Source organism: Labrus bergylta, chromosome 21, assembly GCF_963930695.1.
Source record: "Labrus bergylta chromosome 21, fLabBer1.1, whole genome shotgun sequence".
NCBI classification, from domain to species: Eukaryota; Metazoa; Chordata; class Actinopteri; order Labriformes; family Labridae; genus Labrus; species Labrus bergylta.
This window is the reverse complement of record NC_089215.1, coordinates 12923156-12939440: the sequence shown is the minus strand read 5'-3', so window position 1 is coordinate 12939440 and position 16285 is coordinate 12923156. Positions and strand designations below refer to the sequence as shown.

Here is a 16285-nt window from a genome sequence, read left to right as displayed (position 1 = left end):
ATATTGTGGTCAACTGTGTCGAGCGCAGCACTGAGATCAAGTAAAACTAAGACTGAGGTTCTGCCACTGTCTGTGTTTAAACGGATGTCATTAAACACTTTAACCAGGGCTGTCTCAGTGCTGTGATTTTGTCTAAAACCTGACTGGAAGACATCGAAACAGTCGCTCAATGTCAAGAATTTATTTAACTGTTGAAAAACAGCCTTTTCTATTATTTTACTTAAAAAAGGAAGATTTGATATAGGCCTGTAATTGTTCATTATTGACTTGTCTAAATTGTTCTTTTTTAATAGTGGCTTGATGACTGCTGTTTTCAGGGCCTGTGGGAAGACACCTGAGAGAAGAGATAGGTTTACAATTTGTAACATATCTGGAGCCATGACTTGGGAAACTTTTTTGAAAAAACCTGTTAGCAGAATATCAAGACAGCAGGAGGAGGAATTTAATTGTTGTATAATGTCCTCCAGGTTTTTAAGGTTGATTTGATTAAATTGTCTCATGGTGCTTAAGTTGGTTTTAAATGGACACAGCACATATCCTGATCCTGATGATGAGTTACTGACAGTTTGTCTAATTTTCTGGATTTTTTCAGTAAAGAAGGTGTTAAATGTATTACAGGCCCTGGTAGAATGAAATTCAGATGCTATTGACACAGGATGGTTTGTTAGCCTGTCGACAGTAGCAAACAGGGCACGAGCATTATTATTGTTTCTGGTGATGATGTCAGAGAAGAAAGATTGCCTGGCATTCCTCAGTTGTGAATTATAAATCTGAAGTCTCTCTTTGTAGATGTCATAATGAATCTGGAGATTAGTTTTACGCCACCTGCGATCAGCTTTCGATAATCTCTTTTTTAGTTTCTTACCGGTGTCGAATTTCTCCATGGAGATTTTTTCTTACCAGAGACAACATTCACCTTTGTGAAAGCAATGGAATCAATAACATTTGTGATTTTACAATTGAAGTTATCTATCAACTCACTGACAGAGACCCAGCTGTGGAAGAGAAAACCTGGTTAAATATTTCACTGGTGTTTTCAGTGATACACCGTTTTGTGATCACTTTTTTTTTTTAATACTTTTGTACACATAGTACTCTCAAATAAAACACAGGAGTGATCAGAGAGGGCAACATCTGAAACAACCACCTTGGAGATGTCAAAGCCCTTGGAGATGATTAAGTCCAGAGTGTGCCCTCTGTTGTGTGTGGGCTCTGTCACGCGCTGAGTCAGCCCAAAGCTATCAAGAGTGTGAAACAGTTCTTTAGTCCCTCTGTCCTGGGGGTTATCAACATGGATGTTAAAATCACCAACAGTAATAACACAGTCAAAGTTAATACAGATCACAGACAGCAGTTCAGTGAAATCATCGAAAAAGTTTGCACAGTATTTAGGTGGCCTGTAAATATTTAGGAACATGGCTCTGGGGGTGGACTGAAGGGCCACATATTCAAAAGAAGCAACATTTCCAAAAGATAATTGCTTACATTAGAAGGAGTCATTAAACAAAACTGCAACTCCTCCTCCTCTCTTATGCACTCTAGCCTCGCTTACAAAACTGAAGTTGGGAGGGGTTGACTCGATAAGAACAGCGGCACTGTTATTTTGATCTAACCAAGTTTCAGTTAAAAACATAAAATCAAGGTTGTGCTCAATAATAAAATCATTGATTAAAAAAGATTCCCCTGCCAGTGATCTAATGTTCAGTAGAGCCAGCTTTTAGGGTCCTAGAAGCTTCATCTGCTAACGTTTTTGGGACAGGTTGTGGCTCAGAAGGAATGGATACTAAGTTTGACAAGTTTGCAAAATCACAACTGCCTTTTGTTTCTTGGCAGAGTCCCCTTTATTCTTCTATTACCTATCAACACAGAGATTTTGGAACCTACTAACGTGCAGGGCCCCGGCTTATCCTGGAGAGAGTCATGACTGCTGGTCTCCTTGCAGCCTGGACCCAAAACACATCAGTTTGACCTCTGAACGTTCTGCATTTCATCCTTATCAAGCTGAGACAAAACATGACACACCTGCGGAGGGACGGGGGACGGGGCCGGGGCCGGGGGGGGGGTGAGAGCCGTGTCGGAACGGGCGAAGGTGGGCGCCGTTGGGTGTTTATGGGAGAAAAAAAGGGAGAAGGCCCACCCTTCTCCCTTTTTCTCTACTTTTTAATCCACTTTTTAATCCAGCATTGACCAGCTCCTTCATCTGGTCAGTGAACTCCAGGTGGGGGAGGACAGAGATGATGATCTGATCGGGGTTCGAGGGGGCAAGGGCGGTGAGACTTCACAAGTGTTGGTTTTGGTGAGGGGGTTGAAGGTGGGTGGAGACCCTTCTTCTTGGTTTCGATGTCTCTCCTCTTTAGGTCTCTCCTCAGATACTGGCAGACGTGATTCTTGACAAAGGGTTTCATCCCGCTGTGTTTTTGCCTCATGTCCTTGGCAGGGAGAACTGAACGTTGAAGCAGGGAGTAAAATAGGTTAGAGTTGAACAGTTTCACCCCAGACATGTTCAGGCAAAATCCATCTGCCTTAAAAAGATGTCTGCGTTTCTAGAAAAAGGCTGACCAGACCTTCCTAGTTCTCAGATCAGAGCTTGTTCTGATTCTTCTTCTTATTTGGGCTGTAAAGATAGACATTTTGATATGGGACCCTGGTGATGCTTGAGTTTTTCAGTCAGCCTCTAGTGGACACTCAAAGATCTGCAGTTATTTTGCTTTTCTAAATTATCTCCATTTTAACGCCGGAGGTTGGCCCTTGGCATAAGCCCTGCGTTTAAAAAGGCATTTCACTCGCACAACACAGCATACACAACAAAGGTGTTCAACACTACAACACACGTGTTGTTGGAGCTGAAGGTGCCCAAGGTTCTAGCTTTTTGTTGATTATTAATGGCATTAATGTTAAACTTTTATAATGTTCTTTAACTTTGTGCGTGTGCGTCTGTGTCTGTGTCTGTGTCTGTGTCTGTGTCTGTGTCTGTGACCGTAGCTCCATGGCTGGGGAAATTCAGAAGCAAATGGAGGAGAATGAGAGGATGAAACTGGATTTTCAGTGCAGGATACGAGAGGTGGAGGGAGAGATGACCCTCCAGAGACAGGTGAACAACCACACACAGAGACACACTAAAATAAAGAAAATATTAATCTGACTCAATGTAAAACACCATTGGCAGACATTAAAAGCTCTGGTACACTGCAGCTCCATACAGTAATATGCTTTCTATTTCTATCGCCTACTATAAGCCCTCATAGTTGGCTGTGTACATGGAGAGCCGTCCAGTCTGCAGGACTGAAATAACTGGTAGGGCAGTGAGACATTCAGACCTTTAGGATGAACCCAAACAAAAGACCTCTCAAAGGTGACTCTGACTAGTGTCTGCTACACTACGTACACCTAGTAGTGCAAAGTGGACACATCGTTAGTGATGTGCCCCAGGTCATGGGGTGTTTCAGGGCTTAACATCAGACACCCTCACCTGGACGAGAGCCCTTCTCAGCCGCTTCCAGGATGTTCTTGACAGCTCTCCTCCTTCTACTCCACATGCTTGAGGCGGGCCTTCCACTTCTGCCTCCGACAGTCAGCAACCAGTTCTGCATACTTAGCTCTTTTCCTCTCCTGAGCCTACTCCATCCCAGTGGACGGGCAGCTCAATTAAGACCACTTGCTTTGACCCCCGGACATTAGGACGTTGTCAGGCCTGAGGGTAGTAACAGCGATGTTGTCCGGGAACCTCAGCTGTCTCCCTAGGTCTACCGAGAGCTGCCACTCTCCACCAACCTGGGACTTGGGTTGAGGCATAAGCTTCCCTCCTCCGTGGATGACGCTGATAGTGTACTTCGATGGGCTGAGCTGTTTGCTGTGGCTTATCCTAGCGCAGACGGTGTCGGTATGTACACGGAATGGACCAAGAACTTGAAGCGGATAGCTTCTGCTTTCTAGAGTTTTGCCCAGGAGCTCTTGTGGGCTGTTGTGTGTTCCCACTTGGTCATGGTCCCTTGCTTACCCATGCCAACCATCCTGCAGTAGTGAGCTTCCTCCTCTTCTGCACCCACTTCCTGCTTAATAAGCTTGTGGCTGTCCTTCCCACGGGATTTACTGAAGCGAGCTGTTGGACTGCTTCCGAGGCCAACCTGACCATACTCAACAGTGCCCAAGTGCGCCACTTCCTCTCGGTCCTGTGGAGACCTTTGAGTCAGCAGAGTCTCGCTGGTGACCTTAAACTCTTCTACCACACTGCTGAAGAGAAGCTGCAGCTTGGTGTTGCACCCGTCAAGGGCGATGCTGCTCAGGCTTCGTGGCAGGCCAAGTCAGCTACGCTGGAACTGGCTGATCTTCCACTCAAAGCCTTCTGTCTTTAACAGTCTTTATCCAGCTCTGCATCGGTTATGAAACATTTCTGCGCTCTAACTTCTCACCATTTCTCTCCATTTATCCTAGCTTTACCAAGTTTCTGGCAAACCAAGGGGCATGCAAAATGGCTTTTTGAGGGTGCTGTAAAACCACCTACCTTCTCTGGTCCAAACAAACCCAGACCATTCAGGGCCTTAGAAAGAGGGGTTACTGGCTGCTGCATTGTTGACAGAGAAGCCAGCACTTCAACATAGCATTTTCTCTCAATGTCTGATGATATAGTAAGATCATTTTATCCTTTAATGCATTAAATATCTTACATATTGGACCTTTAAAATATCAATTTCCAGGAATCGATGTATCTGTAATTATAAACCTCAATTAAGCCTTTACATGCCACAGAATTTCTGTCTGAGCAGTCCAGGTAGCTGTGTTCTTAAAGCCGCCTTTTCAAGGCTCATTAAACAACGTTAAAAACCAGAAAAGAGAACGGTTCAACCAAGCTAACTAGTTCTACATGATACAAAATGGCAAGTGCAGGCTGGTATGTCCAAAAGTGTGCTTACTGATTTAGTGTTAAGTTATAGCAGCAATGCCTTCATCTCACAAAAAATGAATAGTTGTTCAAATCCCTTACCCTTGTCTTTAATCACTCTTCTCTGGCCAACAGGAGATGACAGCAGAATTCGGCAGCAAGCTGAAACAGCGGGAGCATCAGTTCAACGTAAAAATGGACGAGATGCGAGCTGTGGTGCTCGGTCATGACCTCAAGGTGAGGAGAGGAAAATATGGTATCAGTTTAAGTTTTCAACAAATATCAGCTTAGTTAGTTTCAAAGAAATAATATTTTACACATGTAAATGCTACAGTGGTTTCTAGATCTCTTGTTGACTTCATAACACCCTAATTCATCATCATCATTGGTTGACCTGTTTGTGCGTGTCCAGGTGAAGCTGCTGTCCAAAGAGGTTGAAATTCACAGCCAGGCTCAGCTGCAGACTGCAGAAACTCTCAAATCCACTCAGGATTTCTGTCAGCAGTTACAAACTCAGCTAAAACAAAAAGAGCAGGAGATCCAAGACCTCATGGCTCTCAAGGAATACAGGTTTGCTCCTGCATTGTAAGGTGTGTGTGTGTGTGTGTGTGTGTGTGTATGTGTGTGTGTGTGTGTGTGTGTCTACATGTCTACATGTGTTTAGTCTAATCTTGCTATCTTCTGTCTCAGGATAAAGACGTTTGAGGAGGAGCTGAAATTTATGGAGACCAAACTGAAGAAGGAGGAGGATGACCACATGAAGAAGTGAGTCATTAATAACACAAATGATCTCTCAGCCTGATGCTGGTACAGACAGAAACGGTTACCATTATACCTGTACGAGGTCCAGCCTTTGGAGAGCATGAAAGATTATTTTTTTATTTGGAGCCCCACATTCTTAAATCTAAGAAACCCTGATCCTTCTCTGGACCCACAAAAAATAAATGATACATTGCTGTCAAAGTTTAGAATACATTTGTTTAGTAGTTGCTTTCATTGACACACAATAGGCCTACACACTCTTTTTCTTACCAAAAGACCTTTGTACAAACTATCCAGAAAGTGTTTTATCAAGTTATGTCATGTGCAAATCTAATGTTAATAATCAGACAAAGCCTTGCTTCAATGTTCTGTAATAAAGTCATGTAAGGGATAATGTAAAGTAGGGCTGCTCAACTATGGCATAAATAGTAATCACGATTATTTTGATTGATATTGAGATCATGATTGTTAAAAAGGATTACTCGTTAATATTGAAACATCTGCATCACATTAGTTTATCAAACTTAAGCACTCTTTACACTTTCACAATCTGAACACTCTGAAAAACAAGCAATGAATGAAAATAAATACATGAAAAATGAAAAATAAAAAAAAACATTTAGATGTTTTTACATTGTTTATGTTTTTAGAAGGTGGTGATTCACTCTTGTGACCAAAATGTAACCACAAACACTTTGAAACATTTACCACACATGGCGAGACCTGCGGACAAAATGAACGCCATGCGGCAGAGTAATCATTCATCTTAATAATTTTTTTTACATGATCGTGGGAAGCCAACATTTCATTGGAATTGAAACTCAATTAAATGGCCAGCAAAAACATACAGTGAGCTGGTTGTTATCGCAGCATGGAACCCTGACAGGACACAAACCCAAAACAGAGAGGACAGAGGACTAAAAGCTGAGGCAGCCTTCTTATCTACATTTTATACTGGAAGATGTTCAGTTATTTATCAGTTTGGCTGCTAAAAGAAAGCAGGTTGAAATCATTTTTACATTTGGAAATACAATGCAGACTGAGAAAAACTGAAGGCTTAACTGTAAACTAATCATTCAACATGTCTCCTCATGTGTGACGGTATTGCTCTTTCTGTAAAGATACGAGGATGCCATCAGGGCTCTGAAGGAGTGTAAGGCACAGCTGGAGGTTCAGCGTCAGGGGCACACAGAGGAGCTGCAAACGGCTGAGAAACACATCATTAAACAACAGGAGGATATGGAGGTTCAAGCTTCACAGGCACACATCATACAGAGAGACCAACAGGAGGCCGTGAAGCAGAAAGATGAGACGATCTACAGGTGAGACGGAAAATCTTCTTAAAAGTATTTAGCTTGTTTGTGTAGGATTCTGTGCATGATTTCTGTGCAGTGTGTTGTGTATGTGGCTGCTCAGGTATGATGGTTTATTGCATTTGACTCAAGCTTCCATGTATTTGTTTGTATTTGTGTGTGTGTTTTCTAAGACTTCACACAGAGGTGGAGAAAATCCGGACAGGCTGGGATGATTACATCAGTCAAGTCTCCCGTGAGATGGTCTTAAAGGATACGGAGATGATCGCCCTGCAGGACAGAGAAACCAAACTGAAGGCTGAGCTGGAGAGGAGCAGGGCTGAGATGAAGGGGTGAGAAACAAAGAAAGACAATAAAACCCTTGAATGATATTGATACCTGATAATGGTTCAATACTGACCTGGATATCTTGATGGAATATTTTTCATTGTAACACAAAACACAGGAAACAAACAGAACAACACAGGAAAATAAGAACAGTGAGCATTGAAAACCTTTTTCACTGACTTCTTCTTTTTCTTAAATGGGCGTGTGTGTTCAGATACAAGCAGCAGCTGAGTGCTGGTCTGAAGAGGGAGCAGATCTTAGAGCAGAGAAGAGTCCAGGCAGATCTGGAGTGGCAGAGACGCTGTGAGGACGTGAAGGCTGAACTCTACCTCGCTAACGAGCAGCTGATACAAGACTTGACCCAGGCCAGAGACCAGGTTAGCTTGTCCTATGTTACACAATACTTTCTATGCACAGTGGAGAACATGAGTTAAAGTCTTATGTAGGATATAAAAAAAACCAGCAGCTCTACAAGTCATTTAGTGTGCATCAAGGTCCTCGTTTTGGTTGTGCCTCTTTTTCATGGTGATACAAAGAGCTTCATCGATCAGCCATAACATTACAACTAACAGCTTATATTGAGTAGGAGCCACTTGACCTCTGAATGTGGGCTGTGGAATCGGGCGCAAATACCTTAGATCTTAAGTCATGTAAGTTGCAAGTGGGGGCCTCCATGGGTCAGACTTGGTTGTCCAGCCTTCTATCAAATAGTGCACCCATTGAGATGTGCAACCAAGCAGCCTTGTGCAGTACAGATTGGCCCTCGTCAAAGACGCTCACGTCCTTACCCTTAAGCATTTTCCTGCTTCCAACACCTCAACTCCAATGACAAAATGTTCACCTGCTGCCTAACATATCTCACCTACTGACAGGTGCCATCATATAGAGATACTCAGTGTTATTCACTTCACGTTAGTGGTTATAATGTTTTCTTACACTACTTTGGAGCCCATGCTGATGATATAATTGATAATGATTCTAATCTATGTTTCATGTTGGTGTATCTTAGGCTAAAGCAGAGCTGAAGGAGAAAGAAAAGGAGCTGCAGGACTTGACTGTTCTTCTTCGTTCTGTTAAGACAGAGAGAGACCAGGTATTACAGGTGAGAGTTCATCAGCAAGCAGCATTCAAGTTTTATAACGAGGATTTATAACGACGTGGACAATGCTGGCAGGGCCATTTTTTAACGACTTTTCTTGTGGTCATACAACAAACAGTGGTATACTTAGTGACAAGTTGATGTGTGCTGAGCAGCTCTAGGCAAATCGGCGTTATACTGATAACTAGCAGGTTAGCAAAGTCCACATAGCCAAAACAAATGCTACTACAAAGAACTACACAGCTACACAGAAATGTTTTGAATGCAATGGAAATCGTCACACAGGGGAGACATTTTAAACCGTGTTACCCTCTGAGAGACCCCCCAGAAAACACCATATTTTACATATCAGTGTGATTTATATTCTGGATTATATGGTGAGAGAAGTCTTTGAGAATTAATTCCTGGAAACCCGTGGTACAAATGCAGCTTTTGCATTAAGTTTTTAAATGATAACATTATCAAATGTGACTACAATCACAGAGAAAGACGAGGGAGGACAGTAATAAGTGTAGTAGTAGCGACTGGCGGCAGGAGGAAACCTGCACAGGTTAATAAACCAGCCGCCCCCCTAATATAATGGTAGGGGAAACACTGTGTGTGTGTGTGTGTGTGTGTGTGTGTGTGTGTGTGTGTGTGTGTGTGTGTGTGTGTGTGTGTGTGTGTGTGTGTGTATACACACACACACACACACACACACACACAGTACACACTGGTTATTATAATCATTGTTCTAAGATTAACTGTGACTGTGGACTCTTGAGAGGTTATTTTGGGTCCAAAAGGTTGTTAGAATCCCTTATTTTCTATTGCATCAATGAATCACTGTGCAGGTTTACATGTGTTAAAATATATCAACAATATAACACGTTCATTACAATAAAATGTCTAATCCCAGCCTTCCTACGGATCTGAAAAATGGAATATTGCAAATTGTCCTAAACTACTTACCAGATTACTTTGTTATTTGTTTTGGATATATCCCACCAAGTGAGGCAGTCACTGTGGTTTTGAAAACATTCACATCTTTAAATGCTTCTAGTTCCACATGAACACGAGAAGGATCATGTCAGTTTGGCAGAGTGCCACAGGCCGATCTGAAGACAAACTCTTTCTATTTATGACATTTCCTGACCTTTTCCTCCTGCGCTGTCCATATGTCAAAATGCCAATTACATGTTGCATAGGTAACATGAGACACAATCCAGCTGTCGTCACACCTCAGCTTGGTGCACAGATGAAAGGACGAAAGTTCACCATTCCTATTGATGATCCCTGTCACTGAAATATCAAAAGCTGTTTGCTGGACACATTTACATAAAAATAACCATTCAGGACATACCACACACCTCGGCTATGTACATTTACTTATCCTGAAATTTAAACTCACTCAACATGTTGAAGCTCTCCAAGAAATGTCAGTTACTTAATAAGAGATATCTGCAATGATCTTTCTCATAAAGTATTCTCTGAAAGATATGTCACCTTCAAGCTTGGACGACTTTTTGGGTGAACTGGCTAACCTCCAACAAACCCTTATATATCATACGTGTTTTTTATGCAGTGCTTAAGTCAGAGTCCTTTTTTTGGCCTTTGGCCTTTTCTTCGTGTACTCTGAGAGGTATGATGGCCTTTCGGTGTAGCACACTACCTCCCAAACATATCAGCCTCTAAAGTCTAACCTATCATACAGTAACAATGCTGCTCTGGCACCAAGCTCCATTTAAACCTTCTCACATGACTCGTGTAGAAGTCATGAAGCTGCAATGAGAGTTTTCAAACGTCTTATATGCCATGTCCAAACCATACACAAAGTGGACTGAAAAGCGCAGTTTAGAGCGGTGCCTCATTTTATAGGTAGCATCCTCCGGCTACGACCCAGTTTTTATAGCCTGTTAACTGACATTTAAATGTTTACTACCCAGGTGCTTCAGAGTCTACCTGCTCATTTGAATTGTCTTGCCAAGAATCTTTGGATATGTCAGGGTGCTCGAGATGTATCCTTCAAAGAAGGACATATTTTTCAGCAGCATTTAAAGGAGTCTTCGAATTGGAACAGCTTTGGACATTCTGCTGTGAGACGATCTGTGTTCAAACATGCTCTCCGAAGGATGTAGGCCCCAAATTGTGACATCCCTTTAGTCAAAGTTCATCGAACCTGCAATTTGGAAGAAGCCAGCAGGGGGCGACTCCATTGGTTACAAAACTTAGTCAGATTTTAAAGATGCAAATGAGACAATTAGCCTACTCTGATAAACAGTTTTAAGGCTTCTTAAATCCAGCATGTAATTAAACTGCCCATTTGGTCCAATCCCAAATTAAAGAGATGATAGATGGAGCAGGTTATGTTTTGTGTGTGAATTACAAGTTGCAAACATTATGACCTAAAAATGTCTAATTCAGAGTTTGCTTTATTTTTGTTTCTTTTTATATTTGGTTACAGCTAAACATGTGAGGCACTAAAGGGTTGTGTCGATTTTTGGCGCAGTGGTGGGTTTAATAATCAAATTTGGACTAACTAAATAAATGTCAGGTTGTTTCCATCACCATAGGAACCATGACTGGAATCCATGGATTTGTTTGTCAGCTTCTGCATTAGTGACTGTAGAGAGGTTTAACATCATTTATAGTCCATTAATTATCCACGAATATGAATTAGTCTACAATACTTCCTGCAAAGTGATTTGTTTGAGGGAGAATCGTGCACTGATACTCAGACTGACACTGAGACTGCAACCCAGTCAGCTGCAGCTCGTGTACATACAGTAACTAATGCTGCTGTAGAGTGACAAGTAAAGGTCATTTGAAACAACAAAAACATGTGTGGTGATGAATCTTGGTTATGAAATATATGTAGTAACTAGAGGTTGCACTGAAAAATAAGTGAATTTAATAATAATATATTCTTTAACTCACCTGGGTTAGAGAAAAAGAGAGATTGAGTTTGCAAAGGGACAGAAGTGTCTCTCATTAAGGCAGTATTTGCAGCAAAGCATTAAAAACATGTCATTATCTATACCAAATAGGAACTAGAACTGCATACTTACTTGATAAAGAGTGGTTAGCATTCTATGTGTAACAAATCAACAGAGAAGGGAGGGAATTTGGTTGGAAAAATGTAATGCCCTTTGTGTCACATATACCCCAAATGACAAATTAACAATTAGCTATGCAGCATTTTAGGAGACAGCGAGGGCAGATAAATGCCAATCTCACTTATCTTCTAGCTATGTATGAAAATGCAAACATTCTTGGATGGTGTTTTCTGACTCTTGATGAGATTTTAGGTTGCAAGATTCTGGGTTCTGCTTCCGTTATGTTGTATTTCAATTGTAATTTAAAAAAGAAATACAGTACACTGCTCTGTATCCACTCACAGGGTCTCACACCAAGAGTCGATTATCTAGCATCAGAAGAGATCCATCGTCTTCAGGAGCAGAACGGCGCCCTGCGCGCTGTGGTTAACCAGATGAGGAAGGATATGGAGGGTCTCAGCCATCTCCCACTCCATCCACAGACCTCCCCTCCTCAGCGAGTTCATCATCCAGCAGCGCCTTCAGGCTCCAATAACACTCCAATGGCCTCTGGGCTCCCGGCGCAGTCCACCAAGACTCCCCCTAAAGTCAGCCCAGCAGGTGTGATCATCACTCTTTCACAGAAACATGGTTCATCATCTTATATATCGTTGATGTTCATACTGTGAAAGGTTCCTATGACTTCAGGCATTATGATCCAGAAAGATGTTCTTTTATTATGGCGTACATTAATCTACCCCAGTGAACACTATTGGATCGAAATTAGGTCTGAACATCACTTTCCTAGTCTCCTGACTACTCAAAGCGTTTTCATACTGCAGGTCACACCTACACATTCATACACTGATGGTAGAGGCTGCTGTGTAAAGTGACCATCAGTAATAACTAATCCTTTCATACACATTCATCCGCTGCCAACGAAGCAGTGGCAGTAGCTTGGTGACACATGGGACATGTGGCTGCAGGATCAAACCTTCAAATGTCAACTTTCTTAACTACTTAAACCATTTCGTAACTCGTAAAATACAATGCAAAAAGAAATGCAGTGATTTGTATCTGTGCATCAAATTTAAAACTTGTATATTATCATTTGTACGTCAACTTAGCGTTTCTAAAAAGAAAAGTTTATTTAAAGATACAAATCCCTTTGCATTTATTTGCGCATTGTGTGTACAAGTCACGAGTCCTGTGGCATTTTCCGAGTCACGTGTGCTCCTGAAACGGTAGAAAAGTCTCAAAAGAATCCACACAAATAGATGGAGATTCACAAATGTTTTTTAAAAAGGCAAAGTTGACATGCAAATGATGATATACAAGTTTTAAAATAGAGGCACAGATAACAGATATAGAGGTACAGGTACAAATCCCTCTGCATTTATTTGTTTATTGTATTTTAAGAGTTATGAAACTTAACATTTGCTCGTGAATAGTAATGAGACTGTTTGATTAGCATCAGACTCAATGCAGGGAGTTGGGAGTTCAAAACTCTGTCTTTTCCTGTGTTTTTTTTTTTTTTTTTTTGGGTGACTGTGATGCATTGCTCACATTAATATGAGATGCATCTTCAAAATTGCGGTTTATATATGTGATCAATCTTGTGACAGAGGCAAATTTCTCGGTGACATTTAGTCAGCGTCTTCATAGTCAGTAAAAAATAATGTTCACCTTTGAACATATTGTGAACGTCATCGTAACTGCGTCTTTTTAATGACTTTTCAACACAAAATGCTCGCTGGGGCTGGGGTCAATCTGCTGACAGAGCTGGCTGGCCTTTGATTTTCTAAAAGTATGATTTATTTGCTACGAACTCTGTGTAAAATCAGCCTCCTAGAAATGTCCCGACCAACATTTTCAGGTGAGCTGCATATGTTATCACAAACAGCTGTTTTTTTTTTACCCTGAATTTAACCAGACTTTTTCCTGCCAGTTCCCATGTTAAATTAGGTAAGAAGTCGAGGTGAAACGAGCACGTAGCCAGTGTTATCTGTGATGTACTGAAACTGCTTCATGATGTTTTAAAGACTATAGATCAGTGATAAATATCTTTGTGAAACCAGCTGCAGATTACACTGAAGCTCTGGAGCAGGAGGTGTCCCTACTGAAGGCTCAGTGCAGGAAGCTCAAAGAGCAGCTAGAGGGCGCTACAGATAAACCTACAGACGACCTTCCACCTGCAGCCCCAGACAACACACACATGAAGCTCCAGAGACCCGAGCAAGGTATTCTTTATTTTCAGCCTAAACACACAAACAAACAAACGTGACTGATTACTAACTTACTGTTGCAATTTAAAAAAAAAATATTTTATCTTTTTTATTCATTATAAAATTGTATTTAGAATTCATTGATATTGACCTGTAGGGGTGCACTAATTGATTGGCTGGTGATTTTCAGCTCGTTGTATCTTGAGCCATGACCAGCCAATCCTTTAAAAAAATATCTGATGCTGTCCCGTATTTGTTTGGTAATTCTTAATTCCTTCAGTTGTCAGGGAGAACGCAGGGTGAAGCAGCTTTTACTTATCATGAGAAAAAAGATTTTTTTACTGAACAGCCTAATTTACAGTCATTGTTTTATTATGTACAAAAAAATGTAAAAGAAAAGAAAACTCCACTGAGAGGCGGAAGACAAATGTATAAAAGTTAAATTATAGTTTGTTGTGTTTGGATCATTGAAAGACCTGCGACCTTAAAGATGACGATGGTTTTTGATATTATTGATGATGATGATGGTAATGGCGATGTTTTTTTTGAAGATGGTTTCTATACTGATTAGAGCTCTGAAGAACTGCCGTCAACGTTGTGCTTTGCCTCTGGTCACTTCCTGTCAGCACCTGTGTGTCCAATCAGACTCAAAGCTGATCGTTTGCTCTTACTGACATTGTTTCCTTTTTTTCTAGATCCTTGCTTGTGTTGTACTTACTCTCTGATTCACGTCGCTTTGGATAAAAGCGTCTACTAAGTGAAATGTACAATTGAAAGATATTTGTGGAAACTTAGTTGAATTCTTCTTCTTCTTGTGCTTGTTTTGGATCGTCAGGTCAAAGGCGTCTGGAGAAATGTGCCAACACCTCCACCCTACACAAGCAGGAGGTCAAGGTGTCACACGGAGAGTCTGCTCTCACCAGCATCTCTGAACAGGTAATGAAAGAAGTCAGTGATCCTGTCAGGACAATCCAGGTGATGACCTGGACCTGTTCTGTGGAGTTGAAGCAACTTATCTCCTTTGTGACGACTCATGACTGTCAGTCAGTTTACACCACCACCACTCAAGTGTCAGAAGGATGCATGATAGTTAGCTTTACATATTTCCAATAACATTTTTTTCTTTCTCTAACTCCTGCATTTATAAATTGGCTGATATCAAGCACCAATCCCATATCAGTGTGATAGCGATTACAGCTGAATGCGACAGAGCCTGTGTTTGTGATGGGGCTGCTTCATTTGTTTAATGGTCAATCTCAGTTTAGAATTATTTTCAAACAAATGTATAAAAGAACCTCTAGAACTTTCTTTTAAAATCTAGTTCTCTGAAACTGAGGAATAATAACAATTCTGCAAGGAGCAAAGTGGTTTCCTCATCACTTGTTCTTGTGTCCACTGCAAAACATCAAAGAACTGATGATAAATTATTTTAAGGCGAAAATAATTGGTGCATAGACTGACATACTCGCCAACACCTGATCCTGCATTAAAGGCTGAATTGGAGAAATGTGAACAACTCTAACTCCCTTTTTATGTATGTCCATACTGTGTAACCTTCCTAGTTGTGAAAGGGTCTGTCATGTGAGATCAAAAGGAGATACTGAGTGATTTTTATGCATCATCCCACATCCTTGAACTTCTGTCTCGTTCTCCTTCCAGAGTGCTCTGGTGCGACAGCTGCAAGAGGAGAACCTGCATTTGCGTCAGCAGCAGGCCTCAGCTCTGATGTCTGCTGGTGTGTTTAATAAAAGCGACTGTACTCTGTTACACTCGAGGCTGAAGCAGGCAGCGCTCTGTATCAGCCGTCTGAGCATCGAGAAACAGCAGCTGATAAAGATGGGCAACCGCCTCCGGGCCAAGATCACCACCGCTGAACTACAGGGTACAATAATTACACACTGTCAGCCACACACAAGTTATTTATTACCTCATAATATATTCATTATCAGATGAGTTTATTAGCTTTTTATCAACAACAGTGACTCTGTTTATTAGCATTCAAGATTAGTGACCTGAGGAGTTTTTAATCGTCCAGTCTTAAAGATTAAACACGGCTTTCATTTAAACCATTTATGTTTACAAACCCTTGTGAAAGTAACGTTAGCTAAGACACTTTTAAACCTAAGTATTCCACACTTAAAGAAAAATACCTGATGCTCCAAATAAGAGTGTACCAGAACAAGTTTTCATCTGCTAAAGTTCCTCATGAATTCTTGTCGAGACTCAGCGGAAACCTCTGGTGTCGAAGCCAATGCAGAAGTGCCAGAAACTGCTGTTTCTCCAGTGTCCAATTGATGTGGCTTCATGGCCCAAAGAATACCTGTTAGGTCACATATTAAAAATGTTTACAGCAGAAATAAACATATTTACAGCCTGGTATAAAAAAAAACTTGTCTAAATAGCAATTCTTTTTCTAAATTCCTAGACAGGTTTTATTATAACTCATCTGTTTTGATTTGATTTGATAGAGAGTTATGCATAATTAGGGGCATGGTCAGTTTTAATGAGTGGATGCGTTTAAGGCATTTTCCGGGACGCTAAAAGCCCCCCTCTTCGCCTTTTATTGGGTCGAACCAAAGTTTCCGATAAGGGGACTGCTATTTTGGGGAGTCATGTCACCACAATCCATTTGGTAAATGGTAAATGTACTTGAGCTTGTAGCGCTT

At 41.2% G+C, this 16285-nt stretch overlaps 1 protein-coding gene across 3 annotated transcripts in view; it reads left to right on the top strand.

The window, feature by feature from the left end:
- Positions 1 to 16285, top strand: part of ccdc57 (coiled-coil domain containing 57) — a 37061-nt gene that overhangs the window by 8927 nt on the left and 11849 nt on the right. Inside the window, exons 5-16 of one of the 3 annotated variants that reach the window (XM_065949516.1) lie at positions 2983 to 3091; positions 5015 to 5116; positions 5292 to 5449; positions 5570 to 5644; positions 6763 to 6963; positions 7128 to 7286; positions 7496 to 7658; positions 8291 to 8374; positions 11760 to 12015; positions 13473 to 13634; positions 14455 to 14555; positions 15279 to 15501. In XM_065949516.1, the coding sequence (XP_065805588.1) occupies positions 2983 to 3091; positions 5015 to 5116; positions 5292 to 5449; positions 5570 to 5644; positions 6763 to 6963; positions 7128 to 7286; positions 7496 to 7658; positions 8291 to 8374; positions 11760 to 12015; positions 13473 to 13634; positions 14455 to 14555; positions 15279 to 15501 (1793 nt within the window). Of the gene's footprint in view, positions 1 to 2982; positions 3092 to 5014; positions 5117 to 5291; positions 5450 to 5569; positions 5645 to 6762; positions 6964 to 7127; positions 7287 to 7495; positions 7659 to 8290; positions 8384 to 11759; positions 12016 to 13472; positions 13635 to 14454; positions 14556 to 15278; positions 15502 to 16285 lie in introns of all 3 variants that reach the window. The other 2 variants (XM_065949515.1, XM_020640268.3) reach the window with 2 other exon arrangements.